This window comes from Canis lupus, chromosome 28 (genome assembly GCF_011100685.1).
Source record: "Canis lupus familiaris isolate Mischka breed German Shepherd chromosome 28, alternate assembly UU_Cfam_GSD_1.0, whole genome shotgun sequence".
NCBI classification, from domain to species: Eukaryota; Metazoa; Chordata; class Mammalia; order Carnivora; family Canidae; genus Canis; species Canis lupus.
The window spans coordinates 7,448,772-7,475,938 of NC_049249.1; the positions used below are offsets into that span (position 1 = coordinate 7,448,772).

The following is a 27,167-nucleotide window of genomic DNA, read 5'->3' on the forward strand; positions in this document are numbered from 1 at the left end:
AAGGCGGCGCTAAACCGCTGGGCCACCAGGGCTGCCCTGAAGAAGGAAACCTTTTACCAATTAACAATCAATCCTCAATGTCCCCTACCTCTAGTCCTTGGCAACCACTCATTTACTTTCTTTCTCTATGGATTTGCCTGTTCTGGATATTTCATATAAATAGAATCATAGTAAAAATGGTCTTTTGTGTCTTAGGCTTTTTTCACAAAGTTGGAAGTTAAGGTCATTGAGATCTTTCTTCTTTTTTAATACAGACATTTATAGCTATAAATTTCCTTCTAACCACTGCTTTAGCAGCATTCCATGAGTTTTGTTTGGTATGTTGTTTTTGTTTCCATTCATCTTAAAATATTTTCTAATTTATTGTTATTCTTTAATCCACAGGTATTTAGGGGTGTGTTGTTTAATTTCCATATGTTTGTGAATTTCCCAAAAGTTTCTCTGTTACTAATTCCAAATTTAATCTTACTGTGGTCAGAGATCATATTTTGTATAACTTCAGTCCTTTTAAATTTATGGAGGCTTGTTTTATGGCCTAACATATGGTTTATCTTGGAGAATGTTCCATGTGCACTTGAGAAGAATGTTATTTGGCTGTTGTTGGGTGGTATGTTCAGTAGACACCTATTAGGTCCAGTTGATTTAATATTGTTATTCAAGTCTTCTGTTTCCTTATTGATCTTCTATCTGTTATTGAAAGTGGTAATACTGAAGTCAACTATAACTTGAATTTTCTTCCTTTAGTTTTGCCAGTTTTGATTTATATATTTTTGAGGCTTTGTTTTTAGAGGAATATATGTTTATAATTATTATATCTTCATGATGGACTAGCCTTTTTTCATTATAAAATGTCATTCTTTGTGTATTTTTTTGGCTTACAGTCTGTTTTGGCTGATATTTATATAACTACTCTAACTCTCTTGTTGGCATGGTATGTTTTTCCATCCTTTTACTTTCAGTATCTGTGTTTTTAAATATAAAGTGCTTCTTTTGTAGGATAGCATATAGATGGATTTTTAAAAATCCAGTCAGCCAATTTCTACCTTTTGATTGAAGTGTTTAGTTCTTTTACATTTAATGTAATTACTGATATGACCAGATTTATGCCTACCATTTGCTTTAATATTACTTATATCTTTTTTGTTGTATTCCTCCATTACTGTCTTCTTTTGTATTAAATAGACACTTTCTCATGAACCAATTTAATTCTCTTGTCATTTAATATATATGTAATATATATTAGCAACATAAATGTATAGATATATGTTATATATAAATATGTAATATAAACATGCAAAATATATAAATAAATATATAATAGTTAACATATATGTACACACACATAATATATAGAGTATTTTTTAGTGTTTGCCCTGGACATTCTACCTTAAAACAATCTAGTTTGTATTAATTCTCCTCCTTTCTGTAATTATTGAGATAATACATCTTTATATATTATAAAGCATGATATAATTGTTTCTTTATGGAATTGTTTTCTAAATCAGAAGACTGGAGTTACAAATTATACTGTCTTTATATTTACCTCTATATCACCTTAACTGGTACCCTATTTCTTCACGTGAATTAGAGTTACTACCTAGTGTCCTTTTATTTTTGCCTGAAGGACTAACTTTAGTATTTCTTTTAGGGAAGGTCAACTAGCATCAAATTCTCTCAGTTTTTGTTTATCTGGGAATGACTTAATTTCTTCTCTGCATTTTAAGAGTAGTTTTGCTAGATACAGAATTTTTGGTCTTTTTCTTTCAGCACTTAGAAAATGTCTATGGAAGGCATTTATATTTAAGGCATTTTGAGGTTTGGATATTCATTGAAATTGGATTAATTTGAAATTGAAATAATTGATGGGGCACCTGGGTGGGTCAGTCAGTTGAGCATCTGCCTTTGGCTTGCATCATGATTCTGGGGTCCTAGGATTGAGCCCTGCATCGGGCTTTTGCTTAGAGCCTGCTTCTCCCTCTCATTCTGCCTGCCACTCTACCTGCTTATGCGCGCACTGTCTCTCTCTCTCTCAAATAAATAAAGTCTTTAAAAAAAGAAATAGAAATAATTGAAAAAAATGGTAATTATGTTAATTAGAGCAAATAGAATTATCTTCATTAGTTAACATCTTTTCTTTTAGCCCCCTATTAAAAGACAGCTCTATACTCATGAGCTGAGTAAAAACAATAAGCAAAATATCAATGTGAACTTACTGTTTTATAAATTAATGATGTTTCAAGTGTATTGAGCCTTATTGAATAATGTAAAAATTGTTTTCTTTTTAAAGCTATAATAAATTGTACTATTGAATAAAAACAATAATGCTTGTAGTCTGTTCTATGATGAAATAATTCTTCAAATGTGTATGGTTATAAAGTAATTTAGCTGCTCGGATTCTTCTCAGATTTAGTATTTTATCTTTTATAACATCAGGTAGTAGTATATACATTTAACTGCATTTATACCTGAGGCAAATAGAGGGTGGGATCCATCAAGATTACACTGCTATATGTAGTAACATTGAAAAATTGGCTTCCTGGGCAGCCTAGGTAGCTTAGTGGTTTAGCGCCGCCTTCAGCCCAGGGTGTGATCCTGGAGACCTGGTATGGAGTCCCACGTCAGGCTCCATGTATGGAGCCTGCTTCTCCCTCTGCTTGTGTCTCTGACTCTCTCTCTCTGTCTCTCTCATGAATAAATAAATAAAAATCTTTAAAAAAAAAAAAAAGAAAAAAGAAAAATTGGCTTCCAGTTGTCTGATCTCAATTTTTTTTTTTTTTTGCTTTGTTTTGTTTCTAAACTAGATCATACTGGCTTCTAATCAAGATGAAGTTCTTAATTATCTCATTTGTTTTTTTTTTTTTTTTTTTTTAATTATCTCATTTGTTAAAGTGGCTTGTGTGGTTTGATTCTTTTAAAAACTCCTTTCAAATTAGATGTTTTCCTATAGGTTTTTGGATTTGGCGGAGAAGAATGCTTTTTGGCTTGATAATGCTTAATTTTTCTGTCTTCTATGGGCCCAGTGAACTGCAGAGTGCCCAGAGGCACTTCTGTTACTTTGTATTATCCTTCTTCTACATCCATATGATCCACAAAGATAGTGGCCCTATGAGTGTTGTTTATTGTTCTTTCCCTAGTGCTTTTCATTGCATTTGATATTTCATAAAGTTTTGCTAAATTAGTAGCTGGCTCTTTAACACCACACTCAATTTTTAATAAAACTGTTTTATTTATCTTTATCCTAGTATTTTATATCAATAGGCACTAAGCTCTTTGCGAAAGAATAGATCTTTATACCTGATGCAAAAAAGTATTGAACCAACAGATATTATATGAGGTTTCAGTGTGGCTTCCTTGAGAATGATACATTAGGTATTAAATTTTGTTTCATTGTTCATGATTTAAAATTAAAGAAACAAGCACAATTAGATGATCAAAAGAATTAAAAGTCAGTGGTAGAGAACCAATAGAATGATAGAAGGTTTTAGACTCCAGTCAGCCTTTGTGAGTATTCAGAAATAATGTGATTCAAATACTTAAATACTCAAAATAAATGATTACTTTCAGAATTTATGTTACTGTAATTAACTGTTGGTTTATAATTTTCAGTAACTTAATTTTAGTTCTCTGTAGATTTTTTGTATCTTTATAATATACAGAATTTATAAATTTAAGGAAGCTGAATTTTAAAATATGTCAGTTTTCATTAATTCAGGCAGGACTTTTTTTCCTTTCTTACTGTGTGAGGTTTTACTGTACTGTATGTGTAAATAAACTTTCATTAGCATGAAAACTTCTGGTTGGTATATATGACCTAAAATTGTAAAAGTAAAATGACCAAAATTTGTTAAAGCTGATTCCTTATTATTATTATAATTACTTTCTTTTTTCTTTAAAGATTTAATTTATTTATTCATGAGAGATACAGAGAGAGAAAGAGAAAGAGAGAGGCAGAGACATAGGCAGAGGGAGAAGCAGGCTCCATTCAGGAAGCCAGATTTGGGACTCGATCCCAGGACTTCAGGATCACGCCCTGAGCCAAAGGCAGACACTAAACCGCTGAGCCACCGGGGCATCCCTGTTTAATTACTTTCATTTGTTATTTCATTTAAGCTATTTTCTAGTAACTGGGCAAATTACTTTTCTCGGTTGATTTTCTTATTTGCAAAATATCACTTACAATTTATAAAGCTATGTTGGGTATTAAAGTAAATAAAAATAATAAAGTGCTTTAGCATAGTACTCAGTATATAGTATCACTCAGGTAATGATAAAAGGATTATTGTAGGAGGGTTTCATTAATATATAGTATTTGAAGGACTAGGTCATGTTTTATGCTTTTTTTTCTTATTTAGAGAGGTAGAAGAAGAAGGAGGAGTAGTGAGGTAGAGGGAAGGGGAGAGACAGAATCCTAAGCAGGCACCAAGCCTAGCACAGAGACTAATATGGGGCTTGATCTTACAATGCTGAGATCATGACCTGAGCCAAAATCAAGAGTCAGATGCTCAACTGAATGAGCCACCCAAGCACCCTTTTGATTTGATCTTTTGATTTTAAGTCCGTTTTAGCCAAAGAACTCTATGTCCAGAGTCCTTAAGGTATCATTTCCCAAGATCTGTTTGATGAAATGTCTGTTCCATGAAAGGAAAATAGGTATATTGTGGGGAAAAAAGGTTCTCTTTGGAAAATGCTACAAATAGTATCTACAATATAACTTATCATTTCTAAGGCTTTGAGAAATCCTAAGAGTTATGTGAATTTCCTTAGCTGGCTATATTTAAATTTTATGTGTTCAGAGACAATTTTTCTTAAAATAAGGGATCCTGAAGGTAGTGTGAGAATTGTTATCCGAGGGATTTCAGGGATTTTAAAGACTTTCCAAAGGGTCCTGGCTTATAATTTTAAGGAAAGAATATGTAGATCTTCTGCTTTTTCCTAAAAGTGATCTGTCTGGGAACCTCGGCCTCCTTTCTCTTACTTTTGGCATTCTGTCCAGATGCCCTTGGATCTCTTTCATAACAGCTGGAGGAAGTGCCTCAGAGTCTTCTGTCCTGGGGGAGCATGAATTTTTACACTGTATTGTAGTGTTTTTGCACTTCTCAGATGTTCTAGATAGTACATATTGTTTTGTTTTTATAGTTGAGATAAAGGCTTAAAACTTTACAATATATATTTGGAATACGGTGTTAGAACATTTTCTTTATATCGGTTAAGGAGCTTTCACTGAAATTGTGCCCTTCACTGGGTCATCAGTCCTAGTATCTACCTGATACCATGCCTGCATTTGCTCCCTTTTTTCCCTATTTGATGCATACCATAACCATGATATTTGATACTTTGAGATGAACTCTGAGTACAGAGTTGTATCATGACATAGGATGTCAGTTGTTGGTGTGACTGGATGTACTTGCATCAATAAAAGAACATGTTTCTCCCCTTAAAAAAAAAAAAAGGAGAAAGAAACACCCCCCACCCCCATCCCTCTGCGATATAACTTATAACGATATAACGTTATAACTATAACGATATAACTTACCGTTTAGAGTTTTACTGTGAGATCAGGCTGAAGTCTGTCTTCTTGAAGACTTTTTTGCCTGAATTGGGCACCACACTCTCTCTTGTACTTTCCTCAATTCTTGAACAGTCTCCCTTTTGAAGACTTTCTTATTGTATCACTTGGTGTTTGTTTCTAGAAAAGCTACCTGAGGTATTATGTTAGTTATCTATTGCATTTATTATTTCACAGGGTCAGCTGTCTGGAAGTGGCTTAGCTGGGTAATTCTGGCTGAGGTCTCTCATGAGGTTCCATCAAGGTGTCAGTGAGGACTGTAGTCATCTGTAACTTGATAGGGCTTGGGGTATTTGCTTCTGTTATGACTGTTGGCAGAAGGCCTCAATTCCTTGCCACATAGTCTGTGTACAAGGCTGACTGATAATCCTCATGACATGGCAGCTAGCTTCCCCAAAATGAGTGATCTGAGGGAGGCTGAAATGGAAGCCATAATGTCCTTTATAATCTAATATCAGAAGTGACATACCTTTACTTCCTCTTTTTAAATTTTTATTTTTATTTCTTTAAAGATGAATTTATTTACTCATGAGAGACACAAAGAGAGAGAGAGAGAGAGAGAGAGAGAGAGGCAGAAGCAGGCAGGCTCCCTGCAGGAGTCTGATATAGAACTCGATCCCAGAACTCCAGGATCACACCCTGAGCCAAAGGCAGATGCTCAACCGCTGAGCCACCCAGGCATCCCATACTTCCTTTTTAAAAAGATTTTATTTTTTATTTTATTTAGAGAGAGAGCATGTGCATGAGTGGGGGGAGAAGCAGAGGGAGAGGGAGAGAAGCAGACTCCCCACTGAGGGGAGCCCAATACAGGGCTCTATCTTATAACCCTGAGATCATGACCTGAGCTGAAACCTAGAGTCAGGCGCTTAACTAACTGAGCCACTCAGGTGTCCCACCTTTACTTTGGCTATATCCTACTGATCATATAGACCAGCCCTGGTAGAATGTGGAACAAGACTACACCAGAGATCTTTGGGAGCCATCTTGGAGGCTACCATACTTACTTCATAAAAGAAAGACACATCCTTCACTGATACCCATAGCATTAATCCATCATTACAATACTACCATTGTGCATTATCTTGATGTGTAAAAATTCCAAGATGCCAAATAAAGGAGAAGTCTCCTTTAATAATTAATTAAGGGACTATATACATAAGGGTTTCTTTCTTTCTTTCTTTCTTTCTTTCTTTTCTTGTGCGGAAAAGGGTAAACCATGTTAAAAATACTATATCTTGTCCTGTGGTAGGATATTCTTAGTTCTGATTCATGGTATTTAGTAATGACATAAGTGGGAGTAGTGAAAATTTTCATTTAAGGTCCCGATCTCTTTTGTTCTCCAGCTGTTGACAATGAATATATAATACTTTTATGAGGGAGTACTATGGAAGTACAGAAGTGAGAACAGGAAAATTTGAAAGCAAAACTGTATCCTATATGTTTAAATATAAACAGTGCTTTTGGCTGATCTTAATACACATCCCTAGGATGTGTCATTTGCTGTAAAGAAAAACCTTTAAACATCCAAAATGATATGAGTTAGTAAAGTGGAATCTTTTAAACATGACTAGAGTATTTTTTGGGGCCGCCAGAATTTTGAAGTTATATTGACTAACCATTCTTTCATGTAAGTTGTGATTCAGAAAAACAGTTAAAAGCCGTTTTGCCAAATTGTATCATAAATGGAAGTCCAGTTACATGTGTGATATTTCTTCATATTAAGATAAAATAAGGGGCACCTAGGTGGCTCAGCGGTTGAGCATTTGCCTTTGGCTCAGGGCATGATCCTGGGGTCCTGGATTGAGTCCCACATTGGGCTCCCTGCGTGGAGCCTACTTCTCCCTCTGCTTATGTCTCTGCTTCTCTGTGTTTGTCTCTCATGAATAAATAAATCAAATCTTAAAAAAAAAAAAAAAAGCTGGCTGCCAGACTGATTAGTTTCTAGAATGATCATCATATTTAACAAAATTAATGAGTTGTTTCTGACTTTTATACTTGATTTTATTTTCTTATTTCCAAAATTTAACACCAAAGGTTTATGTATGTCCACATATTTACTGAAGGCATATTGTATTTTTTTTATCATACTCCTCTTTTTGTAAATAATTTAGAATTCTATGTGTCTATTACATTGCATTATTTTTTTATTGCATTATTATAAATTAAAGAGAAACAGTTAAGTAATGAGAAGTGATTTATTATATTGTTTTTAAGTATCATGAATGGATTAAACAATCACATTGAGTTTAAATAATCTTAATCTTGATGACTCTTGTAATTTTATACTTTATTTCTCAGTGGTTTTCATAATGTTCCACAATGCATATTAACATTTGAATTTGAAACATGAAGTTAGACTTTTCCTGAGGGATAGTAAATACAATTGACTTAAAAGTTTGACTGTGAGGACTGGATTTGCTAATTAGGTTTTAGGGTGGGCATTTATTGGTTAATTAAATACACTAAATCTGTAGCTTAGAGTTTTTAACTAAAAAGTACGTTGCTGAGACGCCTGGGTGGCTTGGTTGGCCCAGGTTATTATGATCCCAGGGTTTTGGGATCGAGCCCCACATTGGGCTCCTTGCTCAGTAGGGAGTCTGCTTGTTCCTCTTCCTCAGCCCCTTTTCCTGCTTATGCTCTTTCTGTCTCTCTCTCAAATAAAATAAATAAATCTTAAAAAATAAATAAAAATTTAAAGTATGTTGTTAGTTCCTGAAAAAGCCCCATTCATCATGTTAAGATACTCATTTCCAATAAAAATTTACTTTTGGTTATATTAATTTAACATAATAAACTTAGGTTGTATTGATCAGTTTTGTACTAATTGTAATGATATTTCAACCTAGAACGAGAAAACTACCTTAATGCCTAAAGCTTTATGGCCTCAAAAATAAAATAAAAATAGAAACATACTACATTAGAAAATGTAGTATTAGAGGAGTACCTGGCTGGCTCAGTCTGTAGAGCATGTTACTCTTGCTTTTGAGGTCTCATGAGTTTGAGCCCTACAATATGGGATAGAGTTTACTTAAAAAAATAAATATAGTATTAAAAAAATAACACGTTAAATTTGAAAAAAATCTATAAGGGTGGTAGTCTGGAATGTAAGTTTAAAAAGTGTGGCTGGGGGGCAGCCCGGGTGGCTCAGCAGTTTAGCGCCTCCTTCATTCAGCTCAGGGCCTGATCCTGGAGACCTGGGATCGAGTTCCACGTCGGGCTCCCTGCATGGAGCCTGCTTCTCCCTCTGCCTGTGTCTCTCTCCGTGTCTCTCATGAATAAATAAATAAAATCTTTATAATAGTAATAATAATAATAATAATAAAAAGTGTGGGGGATGTGTGCCTGAGTGGCTTGGTTAAACGTCCAACTGTTGATCTCAGCTCAGGTCTTGATCTCAGGTTTGTGAGTTCAAGTCTCACATTGGGCTCCATGCTAGGTATGGAGCCTACTTAATAAAAATAAAAATAAAAATAAAAATAAACAAAATAAGATAATAAAATAAATAAAATAAAATAATAAAATAAAAATAAAAAATAAAAAACAGAAAACTAAACTTTCTAAGTGTGAAAGAAGAGCATGTTCACATATTTTTTAAATGATTGTAACCATTGGATTGTTTAAATGAGGATGTAATAGTTTTATTTATAATGTACTTGAAATTATATCCTTTACATCTATTTAAACTCCTGGTGAAAAAAGTTTAGGTACCAAAATAAAACTGTGAGGGGGACCATAGTATTTTTGAAATTCTTTTAACTGAGTACAAAAATACTAGAATAACTGCTCTAAGGGATACCTAACTAAACTTACTTTCTGCATTGTGAGTTTATTTTTTATGGCATTAAAAAAAGTCATTTTTTAAAAAGATTTTATTTATTTGAGAGAGAGAGAGAGATAGCAAGAGAAAGCAAGAGAGAGCATAAGTGGGAGGGAGGAGCAGGCTCCCTATTGAGCAGGATCCTGGGATCATGACTTGAGCTGAAGGCAGACACTGAACCCACTGAGCCACCCAGGTGCGCCAAGAAAAGTAATTTTTTAACTATTTAAATATTAAAGTTTTCAGAAAAAAAATCTTTTTTTCAGTGAAAATATGAGTTTTTTACTTTTTTCCCCTATTTGATTCTCTTTTGGAGCCTTAAGTAGGGAAATGGGTTCTCAGCCTTTTCTTCTCACTCTGGATGGATTGTCCTTTAAGCAGAGAGGAAGACAGAAAAAATGGATCTATAGTCATTCATTTACTTGTTCAGTCACTATTCATTCACTCAGCAAATAGTAATTGATTGCCTTCCATGTGCCCAACATTGTGTAAAGTGATAAGGATACAGTGGTAAACTAGTTGGATAGGACCTTCTTCTAACAGACTTACAGTGGGGATCCCTGGGTGGCGCAGCGGTTTGGCACCTGCCTTTGGCCCAGGGCGCGATCCCGGAGACCCGGGATCGAATCCCACATCGGGCTCCCGGTGCATGGAGCCTGCTTCTCCCTCTGCCTGTGTCTCTGCCTCTCTCTCTCTCTGTAACTATCATAAATAAATAAAAATTAAAAAAAATATTAAAAAAAATAACAGACTTACAGTGGTAAAGATAGATCTTTGTCATCCAATATGGTAACTACTAGCTGCATGCAGCTATTTAAATTTAAAGAAAATTAAAATTCAGGGTCCCAGTATTTATTATTAGCCATTGTAAGTGCTCAGTAGCCAAGTGGCTACCTTTTTTTTTTTTTTTCTTTTTTTTTTTTCTAGTGGCTACCTTATAAGAATGCAGATATAGAAAGTATTCATCATCACAGAAAGTGCCATTAGACAATGTTGTGATAGACTACTAATTAAGAATTTACTGCACAGTGCAAAAAGTGCAATGATATGGATATGCAGGTTGCTATGGGAGGACACAGACAAAAACAAGCCTCAGGAAGTTGAGGAAGGCTTTTAAAGGAAGTGACATCTATATTGAGTCCTGAAGGGTGAATAAAAGTCATATAGAGAAAAAGAACTGGGAAGCACATTTCAAGAATAGCTTCTACAAGCCCTGGAAGTAGGAAGAAAATGGTATATTGAGTATACTATAAGATGAGGCAGGAAATGGAGGAAGGTGCCAGATGATGTAGGGTCTTCTACAACATGTTCAGAAGTTTAAGCTTGACAGCTGAATTTCTATTTAGTTCCCTCACAGATAGCCATATTTTGAGTTGGTCAGTTAGAAGTCTACAAAACCTTAATATTAAGTTGGGCAGCTGTCAAATTGTTTGAATTTACATTTAGTCTTCCTAATTGTCATGGTAACAAACAAGATTACTGTTTTTGAGCTATAAAGCCAAAAACTTATTCTTGACATTCAGTATGAAATACCATTTCAGTGTTTATATTCCATTTGTTAGAAGATTTAAAATGACTCTTGGGGGTAAAGAAGTTTTCTGTCAGGGTATCTGTGTGGCTCAGGATCGAACTCTTGATTTTGGCTCAGGTCACCATCTTAGGGTCGTGAGATTGAGCCCTGCATCATGCTCCCTGCTCAGTGGGGAGTCTGCTGGAGATTCTCTCTCTCTCCCTCTGCTGCTCTCCCCAATCATTTTCTCTCTATCTCAAATAAATAAGTAAATCTAAAAAAAAAAAAAAAGAAAAGAAATTATCTGTTCTGTAGTGTATGTGTGTTTCATTACTCTGCTAATTTTACTTTAGGGTGATGAAGAAACATTTGAAAATTATTACCGAAAACAAAGAAAGAAACAAGCAAGACTGGTATTGCAACCTCAGTCAAATATGGTAAGTATGTGAAATTTTTGAATTGATTGTGTTGTTACTTTTTGCCTCTTACCCTGTTTTAGTTTCTTCAGAGCATGTAACACTATTCATTCAACAACAAATACTGAACACCTTCCATTTCCAATAATTGGTTTAAGGTGTTAATGGTATAGCAGTGAGCAAAACAAGTAAGTTCTTTCTCTCATGAGCTTACATTCTATTAGGGAAGATAGTAAACAAATAAAATAGGCAGTGAATAAATAAAAAGATAAACAAGTAGATATATAAAGTATAAGGAGTGGTAATTCATTTCTGACAATATGGTAGACTATGTACTTTTAAGTTGTTCTTATGAAAAAACAAAGATGCTGGATAAAACATTTAAAAATTTTAAAAATTATTTTTAAATGCACTGAAGAATTGGTAGAAAAGTATAGTCAGGACAAAAACTTAAGTGAATATGGAATTACTCTGTCGATTATGATGATAATTATGTGACTAAATATGTTTGTGAAAACTTGCAGAAACAGTATATGAAAAAGTGAAGTTTATTGTATGTAACTTATACCTCCATATATTCAACTATAAAATAAAACAGGAAAACCTAAATGAAGCAGAAATCCAGATAGGTTTAATGAAGCACTAATTGTGGCTTTTATCTTAGGGGTATCTGCTGAATTGGAAAGTATGAATTTTGAGAACATGGGAATACAGAGGCCTAAGCCCAAAGCCTCCTAAAGGAGCTGATAAGTTGTCTTCCTTAGAAAGCAGAGACTCCAAAGAATTAGAGCTCACTATTAGGATGACCTAAAGATGAAAAACATCTAGGGACACCTGGCTGGCTTAGTCAGGAGAACATACAACTCTTAATCTTGGAATTAGGAGTTTGAGCCCCCTGTTGGATATAGAGATTTACTTAAAAAAAGTGGGCACAATGTTATTTAAAAAATCTAACAAGATCTCTCTGATCTTTCTGCTAAACACTATAAAGAAATTGCCTTTTTTTTTTTTAAGATTTTATTTATTTATTCATGAGAGACACAGAGAGAGAGAGAGAGAGAGAGAGGCACAGGCAGAGGGAGAAGCAGGCTTCATGTAGGGAGCCCAACATGGGACTTGATCCTGGGTCTCTAGGATCAGGCCCTGGGCTGAAGGTGGCGCTAAATCGCTGAGCCCCCCGGGCTGCCCAGAAATTTCCCATCTTAAATGCTGGTTCTGAAGGAACAAGGGGAAAAAATCTTTGAGAATATATAACAAGCCATTTTTCACATGTATTTGCAACCCAAATTCATTCTATTTGGATAGTCAAAAAAAAAAATCTCAAGTTGAAAATTCAGTTTGAAGTTGTTCTATGCTGATATTGCCCAGTAGAAGCAAATGCAGATCTCTCAACTTTCATATCATAGTTTCAAGGAAAATTAGTAAGTCACAGTCAAAAACAATTATCAAACAAGTGAAAATCATTAAAAATATTGGCAGCAGAAATAAGTTCTAAAAAGACTTTCAGTATTTGAATTATTAGCCATTTAATATAATTAAATAAATAAACAGCAAGCTTGTTGATATAAATAGGGAACATGAAGGAATGGCCAAAATGAAGAAAAACCAAGTAGAATACCTAGAAAATAAAGATATATTAACTAAAATTAAAAATGTTATGAATAGGTTTAGCAGTTGGTGAATTCTATTAGTTGATCTGAAGAAATTATCTAGAAAGCATCACAGACTTAAGAGGATAAGAATACAGAAGAGAAAAAAAAAAGAATACAGAAGAGAGACATAGGGAGATAAGAAAGTCTAACATATCTAGTTGAAGTTACAGAAAGAGAAGATAGAATAAGTGGGACAGAAGAGTATTTGAGAGCGTAATGACTGAGAATTTTCCAGTATGGTCAAGAAATAGAAACTTAGAGATTCAAGCCCAAGGAATCCTAAGTAGGTAAGATGAAAAGAAATACACTCGGAAAGAACTTACAGTGAAACTGCAGAATGCAAAGATAAAGAGAAAATAGAAGATGTGAAAAATAGTATCAGCTAACTTAAGCTAATTGACATTTATTGAATACTCTACCCCAAATAGCAGAAATGCACATGCTTTTCAAATACACATAGAAGGTTTACCAAGATAGAGCATATTCTGGGCTATAAAATAAATCTCAACAAATATAAAAGACTTGAAATCGGGCAGCCCCAGTGGCGCAGCGGTTTGGCGCCACCTGCAGCCTGGGTGTGATCCTGGAGCCCCGGGATCAAGTCCCACATCCTGCTCCCTGCATGGAGCCTGCTTCTCCCTCTGCCTGTGTCTCTGCCTCTCTCTCTCTCTGTCTCTCTGTGTCTGTGAATAAATAAATAAAATCTAAAAAAAAAAGACTTGAAATCATACAAAGTATGTCTTTTGACCATAAGATAATTAAATTATCCATATATGCAAAAAAATGAATATTGACTTTTACCTCAACAATTCAAGAAATGGATCATGGACCTAAATGCAAGAGCTAAATTTATAAAACTTTTAGAAAAAGAAAGGTTTTTGTGACCTTGGGTTAAACAGTATTTTCTTAGGTGACATACATAAAGGATGAACCATAAGAGAAAGAAATTGATAGATTGAACATCAAAATGAGAAACTCCTCTTCAAAATGCACTGTCAGGAAAGTGAAAAGACACAGGTGGGGAGAAAATATTTGCAAAACTTGTGTTTAACAAAGGACTTTTATTCAGAATTTGTGTAACTAAATAATTAAAGACAAACTAATGGATTAAAGAAGATATTTTACTAGATACATAGATGAAAATTAAGCACATGAAAAGATGTTCAATATCGTTTTTCATCAGAGAAATGCAAATTAAACCACAATTAGATACCACTATTTACCACTTGAAAGGCTAAAATTAAAAAGATTGATAATAGCAAGTGCTGGTGAGATACGGAGCAACTGGAACTCTCATATACTTCTGGTGGTTCTAAAAATTATATGCAGCTGCCTTGGAAAATAGTTTGGCAATTTGTTATAATGTTAGGCATACACTTATCATACAGCCCAGTGGTCTTGCTTGTAGGTTTTTACGAGAAATGAAAACAATGGAATGTTTAAAATGCTAAAAAAATAACTGTTGGGCAGCCCCGGTGGCGCAGCGGTTTGGCGCCGCCTGCAGCCTGGGGTGTGATCCTGGAGACCCGGGATCGAGTCCCACATCGGGCTCCCTGCATGGAGCCTGCTTCTCCCTCTGCCTGTGTCTCTGCCTCTCTCTCTCTCTCTGTGTCTGTGAATAAATAAATAAAATCTTTAAAAAAAATAACTATTAACCTGGTATTCTATATCTAGTGAAACAAAGGCAGAGAGAGTCATTTTCAGACAAAGAAGAGAATTGGATACTAAGATATCCTTATTAAGAAAATTCTAAAGAATCTATTCCAAGCAAAAGGAAAGGGTGCCAAATAAAAGATATGAGATGCTAGAAGGAATGAATAGCAAAGAAAGTATAAATATGTGGATGAATCTATGTCAGTTGTAGAAAATAATGTTAATAAATATTCTGGACTTTAAAACAAGATAGAACTAGGGCAGCCCAGGTGGCTCAGCAGTTTAGTGCCACCTTCGGCCCAGGGCGTGATCCTGGGGTCCTGGGATCGAGTCCTGCGTCGGGCTCCCTGCATAGAGCCTACTTCTCCCTCTGACCGTGTCTCTGCCTTTCTTTCTCTTTCTCTGTCTCTCATGAATAAAGAAATAAAATCTTAAAAAAATAAAACAAGATAGAATTAAAATGCACAACAACAAAAGCATAAACATGGGAATTAATAAAATGAAACTATGCTGCAGTTTTCTGAATTGTCCAAAAGAGTAAAAATACTGATGATTTTAGATTTTGATTACTTAAATATGCATAATGTAATTTCTGGAGTAACCAGTAAAAGAATAGAAATGGGGTGTATACTTTCATATAATATAAAAAGACCTAGAATGATAGAAAATAAAATATTCATGTCTTAGAGTTGATAAAAAATGATAATTGAAACCTGTAAGCACTTGATAACATTGATTAAAAATATATAATGCCAGATTGCCACAACTAAAAGGACATCCATAGTGGATTTTTAAGTATGTCTTAGTATCTAATAAACCACATAAAATATCAGTAAGAATACATGACATGCTTGATAGACTTGATCTAATGAATCATGTAGAAGCCTACTGTAACAACTGTAAAACAACTTCTCAAGCACACATGGCACATTATAAAATGTGACTATAAATGTTATAAAGGAAGTATCAAGAGATATCAACATCTGGTATCGTATAAACTCCTTTCTTTCTGATCTTGGTATTTTCTTTTATTTTTGAAAGATTTTATTCATGAGACACACAGAGAGAGAGGCAGAGACAGGTAGAGGGAGAAGCAGGCTCCTTGCAGGGAGCCGGATGAGAGACTCGATCCCAGGATCCGGGATCACGCTCTGAGCCAAAGGCAGATGCTCAACCACTGAGCCACCCAGTACCCTGATCATAGTATTTTAAAGCTAAAAGGTAAAAAACATTTCTTTTCCAACAACCTGAAAAGAACTACCCAGATGTTTGAAAATTTTTATCACATTTATGAAATATGCAGAATACAACATTTAAACTTAATTAAAATAATGAAATATTTCATGTAATAAACTAAGAATGAAATTCAAATGATAAAATATTTTTCTATATGCCTTTTGTTAAGGTTATTAACATGCAATTACAGATCATTTTTAAGGAGTTTGACTTTTATTATGAATCAGATATAAAGTCATTGAAGGTTTTTAGCAGAAGATATCAAGATCTGATTACTCTTTAAAAAGTATTCTGATAGCTGTCTGGAGAATAGATTGTAGAGAGCAAGTCTGAAATCTGGTGAGACTGGGTAGGAGAATGATGAGAGAGAAATTATGTGAGAGCTTTCACGTAGTGAAATTCTGCACAAGTGAGAAATTATGGTGGCTTGAACTAGCTTATTGAGAAGAGGGTTCTGAAATTATATTTACTTTTTAACTTGTTTATTGTCTGTCTCCTTTTGAATGTAAGTTCCATAAGGATAAGGACTTTCTGGTTTTTACTAGTATATCTCTGGTGCTTTAAAAATGTATGTTGCATATAGTAGATTCTCAGTAATTATTTGTTTAATAAATGATGTAGTGACTTGAAACTTACTTTTATGTTACCAGTATTTATTGGTTTAAATTTATTTTTATTTTTCATTTAAAGCATGAAACAGTTGATGGGTATAGAAGATATTTCACTCAAATTGTAGGGTATGTATCTAATTTGGAAGTAACTATTATTTTTATGTTAAATGTCAGAACTGCTTGTTTTCTATTTGTTTGTTTTTTTTTTTTTTAACATACAGTATGTTGGTAATTACTGTTTTTAGGTTCTTTGTGGTGGAAGATCACATTTTACATGTGACCCAAGGATTAGTAACCAGGGCATACACTGATGAACTTTGGAACATGGCCCTCTCAAAGATAATTGCTGTCCTTAGAGCTCATTCAGTAAGTCAGACAAATTATGTTACTAAATTTTTAATTCAGTTACTTCAAGAACTTCCTAAATGCATAATGTCAGAAGAAAACTAACTCCATCTTTCTGCATTTTTTGATAGCAGCTCAGATTTGGAAGTAGTAATGTTAGGCTTTTGTTTGGTAACACTGAGCTGTGATTTTGCAACTGACTGGGGCTTCTCAAGGCACTTTTAGTCCAGCATTATAGAAAATGAAGAATTAAGCTGGTCTCATTAGTCTCAACTGACCTCTTCATTAGATCACTGAAAAGCACCGTGAAGAAAGGGTTTTTAATTATCATTCCAAATTCTTTGTTTCCAAAATAAACTCCACCATTAAAACTCAATTGAACTTGTTCTTCGATGTTTATAATTTGTTTGCTGTAACACAGTTACAAATATCCTAAAAATATGCAATTGTCAAAATTTGAACTCATTTGAAATAATGAACCTTTATGTAATTTTTTAAATGAATTGAAGTAAAATGATCAAATATTTGCATAATACACCTTTTGTGGAAATAATATGTTAGTGTTATTTATAAAGACTGTTATTATTGAGAATAGAGATTGAAAATATTTTAAAGGGATATTAGCTTATGTAGTATTTAGATTATAAAAATACTATATTTTTAATTTATCAGGATTGTAGATTCTTTATATAGTATTTTTCCAGCCAATTATAATTTTTTCTAACATACCAATGAAGAGCGATGTTTTTTCATGGTTTACACTCAGACCAGCTCTGAATATGTAAAATTATAGTGTGCTTCCTACTAATTATATGACATCAAATACAAAGTCATAAGGTATTAAATGCAACATATCACACTAAAAATCTTGTTAAATGCTATTAAGGGGACAGAATGAGTTTCACTATCCTTTTGAAACAGATTAGGTTTTTTTGGTGAATTAATAAGAAGAATCTTCAGTTGTCATTCTTATATTGGAATAACATTTCATGTAATACGGATACTTCAGGTACATTCTGTTATGGTTTTTCCCCAAGAATTTTTACTGAATAGAGGAAGCCAGCCATGGATCTAACTAATAATCAAGATTTTAAATTTATAATAAGTCTGGCATACTAAAGGAAAACTTTTCAGGTTTGATTTGTTTTTAATCAAATGATCCTGGTTTATATTTGTTTCCTTGTTTCTATTTTCATCCCTTCACCTCCCTCCCCCAGTCTTATTGTACTGATCCTGACCTTGTTCTGGAACTGAAGAATCTCATTGTGATATTTGCAGATACTTTGCAGGTGGGTAATATTCTAATTTTCATTTAATGCCTATTTTGATCATGTAAGGATATACAAAATACAGACCATGCTCACTTATTTTATTATGGATTAATGGGAAAAATTAGTAGTAACCAAATGTGTGCTTATGTATTGATATTCCAAGACTTTTCAATTCTCTGCTGCTTCCTGATTATGAAGCTTGGATAGAGCTAGGGAAATATTACCATCTTTTAAAATATTGGTCATTCGGTTAGAATAGATTGTTTATTTAGATATTTTTATAGTTAAAAAAAAGTGCAGAGTGTAGTGGAAAGAACTCTGAAATAGAATGAGAAGATACAAGATCTGCTTTAGGACAGTGAGCATGGGCTCTGGGAGTCACACAAGACCCTGAGTTTATATTTCACTTCTGCTTTGACTAATTGTATGTTTACAATTTTTCTAAGCTTTAGATCCTCACTGGTGGAAATGATTTTATTACTAGTTTTGGGGATTGTTCTGAGTTGTAAGTGTGATAACAAATATGAAAACATGTAGTTTGAAAGCTGTATCCACTCATTTCCTTCCTAATTTCAGGTGTACTATGAGCAAATCATTTTACTTCTGTCTTTTTCTTTTTTGAAAATAAGATTAAAATAATTCAGTCTCAAAATTCAGTGCCTTTGTGATTTTCAGTAACAAAGTTTTAAGCTTGTCCCTTTTTTTGATCATGGATGGTCAAGAATTAATTGCGTTTTGTTTTCATGCTTAAACTTACAGGATTTTTATGGTTGGAAGAACATTTCATGAAACATAGATTAGCATTTTCTAAAGTGTGGTAATAGATGTTACTTTATTTATTTATTTATTTATTTATTTATTTATTTATTTATAGATGTTGCTTTAAAAAGAGTTCTGTGGTCAAAAACATTTGGGAAATAAGTGAAGTAAAACAGATTTCTCCACTAAAAGCCTTTCTCAGAGCAGATTTATACCATATGATTCCAAAAGGAAGGTATTTATGCAGTATTTTCCCAGTATATTTGACCCTTGAATCTTTTTTCCCCCATATGACATCTTGTAGATCTAGAACTTTATATAATATGCTTTGGGAAATGCTAATTTAAACTATTTGCTTCATCACAAGAGTCTTCATCCTAGAATAATAGTTATCTACTTGATTATTAAATCTAAGAAGATTTGACGTACTACTTTAGTCAATTATTTTATGTTATATCTTTATTAATTTCTGTGCCTTATACTGTAGCATCAGAATAATGCGGATTTTTTTCATAAATCTGTAATACTGATTTCTCTGCAAAATAAAAACTTCTGGTAAGTCTTATCGGAGAGTACCTTAATTTTTTTAGGTCTATCTCTGAGTAACTTGAGGGAGTTTTGTTGCCCTTAATGACTAAAAACATTACTACTCAAGACATGGTGGGGATAATACTCACTGGCCTAGAAAAAGTCACTAGTCCACCAGCTCTTATGGATCCATAGCAAAAAGGAACTTCCTTCAGGATATAAGTCAACTACATCACTAAGTACAAAGCTTACCTCAATTCTTGGCATTTATTTTGTAGCAAGACTTTCTTGTGTAGATCAGCTGCATTGATTTGTATTCTGATACAAGCTCCTTATCTCTTTATAAACCATGAGGGACTGTTCTGAACTGGCACTTTGGGTACAACTGAATGTGGTATAATATGTGCTGTGGTTCCAAGGATCTCTAGAGAATCAGAGGAAAGGGATAGACAATATGTAGGTATAATAGAGGCAGTAGAAAGTAACAGTAATAGATGTATAAACCCTTGTAAGTATACCTTTCTCATCTTACTGCTTTGAAATAAGATTCAGGAAGACAAATATGGACAAACTCCTTATTACTTACTTATTCAGAAATCCTGCAGTATTTTCATTCCAATGAAAATTGACAGGCTGCGTACTCTGTGGGCCTTATACATAATTAATAAATGCTGACTTCTCAAGTTATTATTTTTTTAGTGAGGGAGGTGGGGAGGGGCAGAGGGAGAGAGAATATTCAGTAGGCTCCACACCCAGTACAGAGTCTGACGATCCTGAGATCATGACCTGTGTGAAAATTAAGAGATGGACGTTTAACTGAGCCGCCTGGGTTCCCCCCTCCAGGTTGTACCTTTATTTTTTTTTTTTTAAAGATTTTATTTATTTATTCATGAGAGACACACAGAGAGAGGCAGAGAGAAAAGCAGGCTCCATGCAAGGAGCCCGATGTGAGACTCGATTCCTGGACTCCGGGATCATGCCCTGGGCCGAAGGCAGGCGCTAAACCACTGAGCCACCCAGGGATGTTCCAAGTTATACCTTTTATTTTATTTTATTTATTTTTTTATTTTTTTAAAGATTTTTTTTTTATTTATTTATTCATGATAGTCACAGAGAGAGAGAGAGAGAGAGGCAGAGACACAGACAGAGGGAGAAGCAGGCTCCATGCACCGGGAGCCCGACGTGGGATTCGATCCCGGGTCTCCAGGATCGCGCCCTGGGCCAAAGGCAGGCGCCAAACCGCTGCGCCACCCAGGGATCCCAAGTTATACCTTTTAATTGAAGAATTGGGGAGGGTCTTTTAATAAAAACTAAGAAATATTGCTTGATATTTACTTTTTAAGATTGACACTTTGCCACCCTAAGGAAAATTTTCTTTTCATATTTCATTTTATTATTTAAAGCTGACTAAATAACATTAACAAGTAACACCAGCATATTATAGTTCTGTTTATTGCCTATTAAGCAATCAGAAGTAAACATTTAGGGCAGCCTGGGTGGCTCAGCGGTTTAAGCGCCTGCCTTTGGCTCAGGGCGTGATCCTGGAGACCCAGGATCGAGTCCCATGTCAGGCTCCCTGCATGGAGCCTGCTTCTCCCTCTGCCTGTGTCTCTGCCTCTCTCTCTCTCTCTCTCTATCATGAATAAATAAGTAAAGTCTTTAAAAAAAAAAAGAAGTAAACATTTATGATTCATGCACTAACATTTTTGGAGCACCCACCATATGCTAGTAGCTAGGTGATGTGTGAAATGATACAGACTTAAAAATCAGTAAGACAGTAGGGATATAAAAATCCTTCAATAAATTTACAGTTTAGTTGTAAACAAGATGTATAGGACATATTAACATAGCAGTATATTAAAAAGCTTTGGGCTTGCAGAAGACGGAATATCTAACTTTGATTCCAGGAGTTGGAAAGTCTGTATCGAAAGTTGAAATGTGAGTTGGAATTTAAAAGATGAGTTCAGCAAGTACATATCAAGAAAGGGCCATGAATGGCAGAGAAAATTAAATAGCATGTGTAAACTATAGATGGAAGGATAGTATGATGAGCATGAGATTGGTCAAGCAGCTTGATTGTGAAAGAAACTATAGTAGATGGGTGTGAGCAAAGAAAGGCAAATAGTGGTAATGAACCTGACAAGGTAGTTTAACCCAAATTATGGCAGGACTTGTGGGACTTTAGTAATAAGCCTTTGGTAGTTTTTAACCAGTGGAATGGCATGATCAGATTTGTACTTTAAATGATAATTTGGAGTCTTGACAATAGATTGAGTTGAAAGAGACAGATGGTTGGAACTTCAGTTTAGGAAGCTCTTACCGGTCTAGGCAAGAGTTGTGAAGGACTGAAATAAAGCAGTGGTACTGGGAATACTTCTGGAAAAAAAATAAGTGATGGAGAAGAATGACAGATTTGAGATTTGTGAAGGAGATAAAATCAAAAGAATTTGGTAAATGATTAGATATGTTTGTCTGTGGGGTCATTTAGATATTTTTTCAAGTTTCTTACCTGATAAACTGGATTGATGGTAGAACTATTACACAGGAAATAGGAAAAACACTTTGTTTAGCTGGAAAGGGAAGAAATAAGTTAACTCTAGCATGCTTCTTGGCAGATTGACTGGAGATATCTAACAGGTGTTGGAATTAAATATTTGGAACTTCCAGATGCATAACTAGAGATGTAGATTCAGAATAATCAGAGAAAATAGTGTTTGAGGTCAGTAGATTTCAGATTATGCTAGAGACCTAGAGGAAGAATTTAAGGATAGAGATAGAAGAAAAAGGGAAACTGAAGGACTGTTTATAGATAAGAGGAGAACAAAGGAGAGAGAGTGGTGTTACAGAATTCAAAGCAGACAAATTTTAAGAGAGAGTGAGATATTGACTTTTATATTTAGGAGGTAATCTGTGACATTGTTGCAGTTTTAAAGGAATAGGAATGGCAGATTGTAGTAGGTTTGGCTATGAAGAGAGTAACAAAAGGAGAAAGCTGGCAGGGCACAGCAAATCTAGGAAGGGCTTTTTTGTTTTTTCTTACTTGGTTTAAAGATGGGAGGTAATTAGCATATTTATCTAGCTAAGAGAAAGGAACTAGTGGAAGTTAAAGACAACAGTGAATAGATAAGCCTTGGAGTAGTTCCTGCAGGGGTAGGATTAAGAATAAAGAGGAGGGAAACCTTGAAGGGAAAAGGGACAACTCTGTGAGGTCAAGAAATGTTTGGTACTGAAATGGGTAAAATTTCAACGACTTTGGGTTTAGAAAGTAATAAAGTTTTGGAGAGTGTATGTTTGATGCGGAGATGTACATTTTCCCTCTACAGTGAAGTTGATCTTAAATTGAAGGTGCAAAAGGAAGCCAGTGTGTTTCAGACAAAATATATTCCCTTTTCTTCTTTTATCCTTTTTAGGGACCACTTTCCAAGACACCATTATGTAGATCACTTATCTTGAACTTTTTCTCCAGTTTTGACTTATGTAATCCAGACTGAAAAGAGAGAGAAGAAATGGAAAAATTATTCCAGCTTCATAAAACTCTTTATAGGCTCTTTCTTACCTAATGCAATCTAGTAGAGAGTCAAAAGGATATCTTCTTTTCATACTGGTGGAATGACATACAATATGATATAGTGATCACTTTTAAACAATTATTCAGTATTCCCAGCATTTCTCGAATGAATATATCTTTACTTATTTGACTTGCTTATCTGCTTTTGTTGTGTTTTAGGGTTATGGTTTTCCAGTGAACCGACTTTTTGACCTTTTATTTGAAATAAGAGATCAATACAATGAAACACTTCTTAAGAAATGGGCTGGAGTTTTCAGGTTAGTCTAAAAGCCATAAAACCTTAATGTAACAGTGAAAAAGTTTGTCAGATGCTAAAGTGATTGATTTTACATTAGCAATGAAAAATGCTTACAATAATTTTTTATTGTAAAATATACATAGCAAATTTTGCCGTTTTAACCTTTTTAAAATGTAGTTTTATGACATTAAGTACATTTATATTATTGCACCCATCCCCACTATCCTTCAGAACTTTTTCATCTTCCCAAACTGAAACTATATCAATTGAACATTAACTCTCTAGTCCCTTCTACTCCCTGGCAATCACCATTCTACTTTGTTTCCATGAATTTGTCTACTCTAGGTACTTCATATAAGTGGACTCATACGGTGTTTGTTTTTTTGTATTTGGATTATTTCACTTAACATAATATTTTCAAGGTCCATCCATGTTATAGTTTGTATCAGTATCTCATTCTTTTTCAAGGCTGAATAATTCAGTTCCATTTATATGGATATTACCACATTTTATTTATCCATCTGTGGGTATTTGGGTCATATGCACCTTTTGCTGTTATGAGTAATGCTGCTGTGAACACTGATGTACAAATATATGTTTGAGTTCATGTTTTCATTTCTTTGGGGTATATATCCAGAAGTGGGATTGATGGATTATATAGCAGATATATATTTAATAAATTGAGGAACTGGCATACTAGTTTTTCCACAGTGGCTGAACAGTTTATAATAAATTTTTAATTGTACTGCTTTTAGTTCTAATCTCTGAATTTTTTCCCCCCAGTAAATAGATATGAGGCTGTAATTCAAAGGTATTTAGTATTAGAAATAGAGATTTAGGGATCCCTGGGTGGCACAGCGGTTTAGCGCCTGCCTTTGGCCCAGGGCGCGATCCTGGAGACCCGGGATTGAATCCCACATCGGGCTCCTGGTGCTTGGAGCCTGCTTCTCCCTCTGCCTATGTCTCTGCCTCTCTCTCTCTCTCTCTCTCTCTCTCTGTGTGTGACTATCATAAATAAATAAAAATTAAAAAAAAGAAATAGAGATTTATAAATTTTAAATTTTATTTGAAGAAAGTGCTATTTTTACAAACAACTAGAGTAAAAATCTTTAAGGTGGGGCACGTGGGTAGCTCAGGGGCATGTGGGTGATTCAGATGTTGGGCTTCTGCCTTTGGCTCAGGTCATGATCCCAGGTTCCTGGGATTGAGTCCCGCATCACGCTTCCTGCAGGCAATCTGCTTCTCCCTCAGCCTACGTCTCTGCCCCCCTCTCTCTCTATCTCTCATGAATAAATAAATAAAATCTTTAAAGGATCTAATTAGGAAAATTACTTTTGCTTTAATCACTTACTTGTAGGGAATGGACAAAGTATTTTAAGATTATATAGAATTTTGTATTGAAAAGAGAAATCTGTTCCCTAATTCTAAAACTCTTTTTCCCTCTCTCCTCCTTCCCTTCTTCCCTCCTTCCTCTTTCCATTTCTTCCTTTCTTTTTTTTCTTTCAAAAAAACTTGTAAGTCTTGAGATCTTACATCTAGGTCATCCAAATATGATAGAAATGACATGGCAATAATACTTGATGAGAGTAAAACAGAGAATATATAAAAGAATTTAACGTAGGTTGGCATTTGCCTCATTAGTTTTCAAAACTGAGTGGTGTTGACCTTCTGAATATTGTAATAAAAATCTTTTTTTTTTTTTAATATTTTTTTCTTTATTTATTTATGATAGTCACACACAGAGAGAGAGAGAGAGGCAGAGGGAGAACAGGCTCCATGCACCAGGAGCCCGACGTGGGATTCGATCCCGGGTCTCCAGGATCGCGCCCCGGGCCAAAGGCAGGCGCCAAACCGCTGCGCCACCCAGGGATCCCTGTAATAAAAATCTTTTAAAAATACTTAGGTGTTCACAAGGTGATACGCTTATTAAAATCAACCAAATAAATTCTTATTTGCACTTTTTGTATTAACATTCCTTAAGGGTTATATTGTCAGGATGTTGTCTCAAGTGGACAGTTGACAGTCTTGATGAAACATGTATAAGTGTCAACAATTTTTGATCTTTAGTATTATAGAAATACAGGTAGTGCTTATTGGTAATCTATAATGTATATGCCATGATGTAATATGATAATATGACATCTTTCTATATAAAATATTTATACACACACACATATAATCTTCAGTTACAGGGTTGATGTTATTGCCCTCTTCAGAAGATTATTTAAATTTTTACAATTGCTGATAGATTTGTGTTGAGCCAGCCATTTTCTCTTATTTATCATAAGACTTATATAGTATGAGGGGACACCTGGATGACTCAGTTGGTTAAGTGTCTGACTCTTGATTTCGGCTCAGTTCATGATCTCAAGGTCATGAGATCGAGCCCTGTTGCTCAGTGCAGCATCTGCTTGAGAGCCTCTTCTTCTGCTCACTCCTCCCCGCCCCGCCCCGTTCTCTCTCTCTCTAATAAATAAAATAAATCTTAAAAAAACCCCAAACTTTTAGTAGTCAGTGTTCCTTCCCCAAGATTGAGGAGACCATGAGGTATTGTTTTCTCTCTGGGAAGCTAATGGGTTCATTTAGATGGAGATAGGATTAATGTTATCTTCCATTGTAGATAGGGAGGATAATGGATGATAGCATGTCACTTATAATGCATAATTCTCAAGTATATTTGGCTTCTACTTTCAGTATCCCTTATAGATCACACTTTTTGCTTAGATTTTTAAGAAGTGGCAGAGGGGTGCTTGGCTGGCTTAAGTGGTAGAGTATGTGACTCGATCTTGGGGATGTAAGTTTGAGCCCCATGTTGGGTAGTATAAAGATTACTTAAAAATAAAATCTTGAAACAAATAAGAGAAGTAGCAGAATTTAAGCTTTTCTTATCCTTATCCTTATTTTCAAAGATTTTACAAGTAGTGAAGTGACAGCCTAACAATGGCAAAAAAGTAAAAGTTATCATCAGTACTGAATAATTAACTTGGCTATTTCTGTGATAGAATTTATAGTCTTAACGTTATAGGTTATCTGTGTGTGATTATAACTATATTGTGAACATCAGTGTTGTTTATATTCTTGATTGCCTAGCCCCAAGTATAGTGCTTTACACAGCATAGGAACTCAGTAAATGTTTATAGACTTTAGTTCAGTAAACAGTCCCTTTTAAGACTACATTAACATTTTCAGAATGTGAATGTACATTCAATAAATTATCTTTCCTTGCATATTAATAGATTCCTTGGCATTTGTGTAAAATAGTTTATGGTCTTCTAGTAGTCTTCTACACTGGAATTTTAATTAGAGTGTTATAACATAGAGTGTTATGTTAGCTTCAGGTTTGCAGTATAGTGGTGCAGCGATTCTGTGTTACTCAGTGTTTATCAAGATAAGTGTACTCTTTTTTTTTTTAAGATAAGTGTACTCTTAATTCACTTTACCTATTTCACCCATCGCCCACCCACCTTCCCTCTGATAACCATCTGTTTGTTCTCTGAAGTATAGTTTTCCTTTTAACTCCTTATTTTAAAGTGCTATTTAAAAGGAAATAGAATTAGTTGAAGCTTCTCACAGTATTTAAAGTGAATAAGAGTCTTATTCCTCCCTACTCCCGAACAATCTCATTGTAAGTACTTCGTGTACTGTAACAATTTACAAACCTGAGCTTTTATTTCCAGCCTCTCATCAAAACCCCAGACCCATTTATCAGTGAGATATCAGTCATTCATTGCTGAAGCTGTATCATCCTCTTATATTCCTTACCTCAGCAGATGTCTCTAATGAGGTGACATTTACATCATTTGTCCATTTGCCCTATTTAGAAACCGCAAATTCATCCAGATCACACCTTCCTTCATAATCCTTATTTAGTTTTTAAATCCTGCCTATATATTCTACTTCTTAAAGCTCTTGTTTTTGTTTTTGCCACTTTTTTTCTGCCCCTACCTGGACAGCTTTTTTTTTTTTTTTTTTAAGATTTTATTTATTATTCATGAGA

General features: G+C 34.5%; 1 protein-coding gene across 1 annotated transcript in view; it reads left to right on the forward strand.

Moving 5' to 3' along the window:
- The window catches only part of EXOC6 (exocyst complex component 6), a 207,226-nt gene that overhangs the window by 62,351 nt on the left and 117,708 nt on the right, over window positions 1-27,167 (forward strand). The window contains 5 exon segments of the mRNA NM_001313786.2: window positions 11,247-11,330; window positions 16,541-16,587; window positions 16,707-16,827; window positions 18,024-18,095; window positions 23,092-23,189. Of these exon segments, the coding sequence (NP_001300715.2) occupies window positions 11,247-11,330; window positions 16,541-16,587; window positions 16,707-16,827; window positions 18,024-18,095; window positions 23,092-23,189 (422 nt within the window).